The sequence below is a fragment of the Ursus arctos genome, unplaced genomic scaffold (assembly GCF_023065955.2).
Source record: "Ursus arctos isolate Adak ecotype North America unplaced genomic scaffold, UrsArc2.0 scaffold_18, whole genome shotgun sequence".
Taxonomy (NCBI): domain Eukaryota; kingdom Metazoa; phylum Chordata; class Mammalia; order Carnivora; family Ursidae; genus Ursus; species Ursus arctos.
The window spans coordinates 60013168-60018021 of record NW_026622852.1 but is presented as its reverse complement, the minus strand read 5'-3'; the positions used below and the strand labels follow the sequence as shown (position 1 = coordinate 60018021).

General features: G+C 64.4%; 1 protein-coding gene across 1 annotated transcript; it reads right to left on the bottom strand.

Annotated features, from left to right (window-relative positions):
• Positions 1–537: 537 nt before the first annotated feature.
• Positions 538–4082, bottom strand: LCN12 (lipocalin 12). The gene is made up of 5 exons (XM_057313380.1): positions 3513–4082; positions 2993–3129; positions 1281–1360; positions 1076–1180; positions 538–945 (listed from the first exon to the last, which is right to left on the bottom strand). Exons 1-5 carry the CDS (start codon positions 3660–3662, stop codon positions 554–556), a joined length of 864 nt encoding a protein of 287 aa, XP_057169363.1. The 5' UTR covers positions 3663–4082; the 3' UTR covers positions 538–553.
• Positions 4083–4854: the final 772 nt, after the last annotated feature.

The following is a 4854-nucleotide window of genomic DNA, read 5'->3' as shown; positions in this document are numbered from 1 at the left end:
GGGACCCTGGAGGGTGAGGAGAGGCCAGCCGCGGGTGTGCATGAGCTCAGACGGTCCTCCCCTACTTCGTGCCTCCCCTGCCCACCCCCAGGCACAAGGGCTCACACTCCCGGACAACTCGACACGTTTATTCCATGCTGAGAGCAGAGCAGAGGCCTTGGCTGGGGAGGAGCCGCATCCACCCTCAGCACGTATGGAGAGCAGGTGACCAATCTGATGGGGGAGACGGTCTCAGATGAAGGATGGAGCTGGGGAGGAGGCCAGAGGCCCACGAGGGAGGAAGGGAGCCCACGGGGCTGCGGGGAAGGGGCTGGGCGGGGAGGCCAGCCAGGGACTGAGGACCACGCCCTCCACCGCCCTGCCCAGCCCGGGCCCCAGACTCAGTGCGGATGTGCGGGGTCTTGTGCTCACGCTTGTGACCCCTGCGCCCACACACTTCTCCCTGTGTGCACACGTGTGTGCACTGTGTGCGAGTGGGGGCGTGTGCCCGCATGAGCACCGCATGGCTGCACGTGTGCACATGCTTTACGCACGCCACCATGTGAACACGCGGTCATACATGTGTAAAGAGCCAGACGTGGGAAGTGCTCCTGGAATGACAGGCGGTGGCCCAGGCCGGGGCGGGGGTGGTGCAGGAGGTGGCCTGGGATGGGGAGGGCCCAGGTGGCGGCAGAGACCAAGGAGTTATGAGAACCCCCCCTTTGTGCTCAGAGGTTGCCAGGACCCCCCAGATAAACCCTGCACACAGGCCACGCTCCCCTGCCGGGCTGCCATAGGGCTTTCGAGGCCCAGGGGCGGGTCCCGTGCTGGGTGCAGACCCCGCCGCTGCCCGAGGGCCGTTACCTGCCAGGTCTGGGAAGACGATGTTGTCATCTGACAGGCCCAGAGCTCTGACCAGGCAGACAAACTTGTCCAGCACCTGGGTCGGAATCATCCACATCCTGCCTGGGGCCAGTGAGCACAGCGTGGTCTTAGCCACGGAGGGCGAGTGGGCAGTGCTGGGCGGTGCTGGGCACCCTCCCCTCCCCCTCCTGCTCCCACCAGCTCGACCGTGGCCACTGGGCCGGGGACTCACATAGCAGGTTGACCCTGAGGACGCTCTGGCCGCCTGACTGTCTTCTGAACAGCATCAGAGCAAACACTCTGTAGTCAGTGTCGTACACCAGGACCTCCTCGGGCTCTGCCCGGACACAGGGGTGGTGCCGTGGCAGCGTGAGGGGCGTTCCCACCAGCGCCCTCCCCACGCCACCCTCCTTGACTCCCCGAGGTCACCCTCTCACCCTCACTGCTGTCCACCGAGAACGTGCCAGGCTGCGCCGCCGGAATCAGCACGTAAGACCAGGTGATGCAGCGGTGGCCCCTGCGGGAGCGGGTGGACAGAAGAGAGAGGTTCTGGAGCCCGGCCAGACCTCTGGTTTCCTTCTCTCTCTCAGGGGCTGGCCCCGAAGTGGGTCCCATGAGAATTCAGCTGTTTGTTTGGAGGACGCATCTGTCAGAAGCCTCGGGCACGGCCCAGCAGACGGGAGGCTTTGCTGCCCTCCCAGGGAGGGGTGTCCCTCCTGGAGGAGCGAGGTGTGAGCTCCCCCCACACTGTGCACGTCCCCTTGAAGCCTCTGCCCAGCCCACCCACTGGTGCTCGTCCTCGGCCTGGAACAGGGCCCCCAATGTGTGTGCATGTGCAGTGGTGAGAAAAAGGTGTTTCCTGGCCGCAGTGTCCCCTCTGGGGGTCTTGAGTGGGCCCAGCTCGGCATCGTGGCTGGTGCCCCTAGCCAGCAGCCCTGGACTTCGCTGAGCCTGGCCAGATGGGGAGAACGGGCGGCCGTGGGCAGCTGCTGCTGGGCCGGGCCTGGTAGCCCCCCCTGCACTGGCTCAGTCCCCAGGGGACCCTTCCGCAGGGCAGGAGCCTCTCCAGGTGGATGCACTTGTTTTGAGAAGCAACCGAGGGCCGTCTGGCCTGCAGGTGGGGGAGAGGTGAGGCTGCCCAGAAGCCTTCACGGTCCAGCTGCATTTGTACTGGGTTCTCTGTCCCCCACTCCCCCCACTAATCAGGGTCTGGAAGAAGCCAGGCCAGTCAGACACTCCCAGGGATCCGAGAGGCTCCAAACAGGGATTCTGGGGGCTGAGCCTGCAGGTGGTTTTGATGGCGCTTGACGGAGGGCTGGGGCAGGGGCTGCGCAGAGACCCTCAGAGGGAGGCCCTCAGCCTCGACGAGCTACTCCCGCTCTGCGTGACAAACCCGCCTTGCCTGAGGTCCCTATTTTATATTATTTGGAGCCAAAGAGCCCAACCAGACAGGTTCCCGGGCCCTCCCTCCCCCCCAGCCAGGCAGGTGGGCAAGGAAGGCTGCCAGTCCTGCTGGAGATGTGGGAAAGGCAAAGAAGCCCTCGTGCCATCGGTGTCCCCCAAAGGGGGGACCGCACCACCCTAACCTCCTTCCAGGGGTCTCCCCATCAAGACTTCCCACTTCTTCCCAACCAGGGGGTAGGCCCTTCATCCAGGCAGACCACCCAGAGCACCTGTCACCCTGGATGCAGAAACAGGACTGGGAGGATCACATGACTTAAGAAAACCTGGTCAGAGGCCATTGCCAGGCTGACCAGGATGTCTCTCTGTTCTGGAATCGGAACCCTGAGAAGGATCGGCCTGGCTAATGTTTTATCCCTTCGAGGTGAGAACTTTCCTGAACAGAGCTCTGGGGCACAGAGCTGAGAGAGGGGGAGGGGGGAGTGATGGGGCCCCGATCACACTGTTTGAGCTCCTGGATCCAGCTGTACCTGAAATCCATAAGTCCCGAAGGCTCTTCTAAGTCTGTGATCCAGTAAATGTGCCCCTCTTTTGTGTGTGCCCCCAGAGCTGGCTTAGGTCACTGGCAGCCTGCTGAACTTTAAATTAGGAGGAGGGCCTGGGGAGAACCGGGGCACTGGGGTCCACGTTGGACCTGAGCCATGAAGCCATCAGCCCCTAGGGGTCCAGGCCAGGGATCCTCACTCACCGGGTCATGGCATACGACACTTCAAGGCGGCTGTTTCCATTTTGCTCGAACGTTGCAATGAAGGGGTTCAACAGAAATCTGTCCGTCTTGCTGTGGGTGCTGCCCGCTAGGCCGACAACAAACCATTCCCCCTGGAACTGCGGGAACCGGCGGTAGGCAGAGCCTGGGACAGCCCCAAGGGCGCTCGCCAGGCAGGGGCTCCCAGCCCGAGCCTGCACGGATGACACTGCTGGCAGGAGCCGGGGGCTGCAGGGGTGACCTTGCCCAGTGTCTGGACTTTGCGAGCCTCCCCTGACAGAGATGTTCCCACTGCACAGGGACTGGCAGGGGTTACAGGAGGGAACAGCGGGCCCAGAGTCCTTTTCTGGTGGACGTTAGGAATTTTTTTGGGGGGGGGGCGATCTGAGACCAGGCTGGGCAGCCTGGGCTCCCTGGGCAGTGCCTTCCCTGGCCTCCATGGCCCTCCTTTCTCCCTGCACTCAGACCCTGGCTTTCTCCCCCTCCCTCCGAGCCCCCAGACCTGGTCTTCTTGGAAGCTCTGTAACACGGAGGAAACGCCTGGCTGGGTGCTTGCGGCCTGGCCCTTCAGGCCTTTCAGCAGGGCGAGCACCACCCACAGGGCACAGCAAGGCCCCATCCCCATAGCGACGGAGAGGAAGCTAGTGGCCATGTCCGCTGCTGACTGAGATCCTCCCCTCTTTATGGGCCCTCCTGCAGGTGCCCCTCCCCACAGTGTGCCCCCTTCACCTTCCTCCTCAGACCTGGCAGAAGAGGTGGGCGCAGAAGGCTTGGAGGTGGCTCGGGCAGGGCAGGGGCCCTCTTGAGATCCTACTCACCAAAGATGGGGGCATCTGGGTCCCAGCCCAGGAAGGGAGACGGGCAGAAAATGGAGGGGCTGGGGGTGCTTGCTGGGCCCACCAGCTCCCAGGGATGTCTCTGTACCTCACTTTCTGAGTCCTGAGACCCCCAGTTCCACCCTCTTTGGGCCCCCTTCCCAGGGCCCCATGCCAGTGGGGGTGGTCAGGGCCTGAGGTGCCCCCCTGGCCGAGCCCTAGCACAGTAGCCTTCCTGCTCCCAGTGGGGGGCAGGGTGTTCCATCCCACACAGGGGATTCGACCTTTTCTTAGTCCCGAGGGTCAGGGGCACAGCGTTCTTGCTGCAGAACACCGAGGGCGGGGCCCAGGCCTGCCACCCCCACACTGCTCCACACGTCCCCAAACCCAAAGTGTGAGGCAAGAACAGGGCCAAGGGGCCCTCCAGGCATGAGGGTACAGGGGTCGCAGCCGGTCAGAGTGAGGCCAGACAAGGGGGTGGTGGGGCAGGCAGCCAGAGCACCCAAATCAGGATGACTGAGGGGTGATTGCAGGGCCCCCTTTGCCAGAGGGAGGGCAGGGGGCAGGCAGCCCAGCCTAGTGGGGGGTGGGGCACCACACAGGGGGCTTGGGGCAGGAGGTCCTGCGCTGGGCATGTAGCCCACCAGGCCACCCCCAGAGAAAGGGCCCGGCAAGAAAGCAGCCACACAGTAGTCAAATGCGTAGGTGCTGGGCTCTAGGAGACGGCCTGGAGGGATGTGTGCCTGACCTGTGAGCCCCCTGTCTTGGGCCACCTCCTTCCCCACCCAGGTCCCCAGGTCCTGGGCCATCTCCTGCCCCCACTTAGGTCCCCCTGCCCTGGGCCACCTCCTGCCCCACCCATGTCCCCCTGCCCTGGGCCACCTCCTTCCCCACCCAGGTACCCCTGCCCTGGGCCACCTCTTTCCCCACCCAGGTCCCCCTGCCCTGGGCCACCTCCTTCCCCACCCAGGTCCTCCTGCCCTGGGCCACCTCCTGCCCCCACCTAGGTCCCCAGGTCCTGGGCCACCT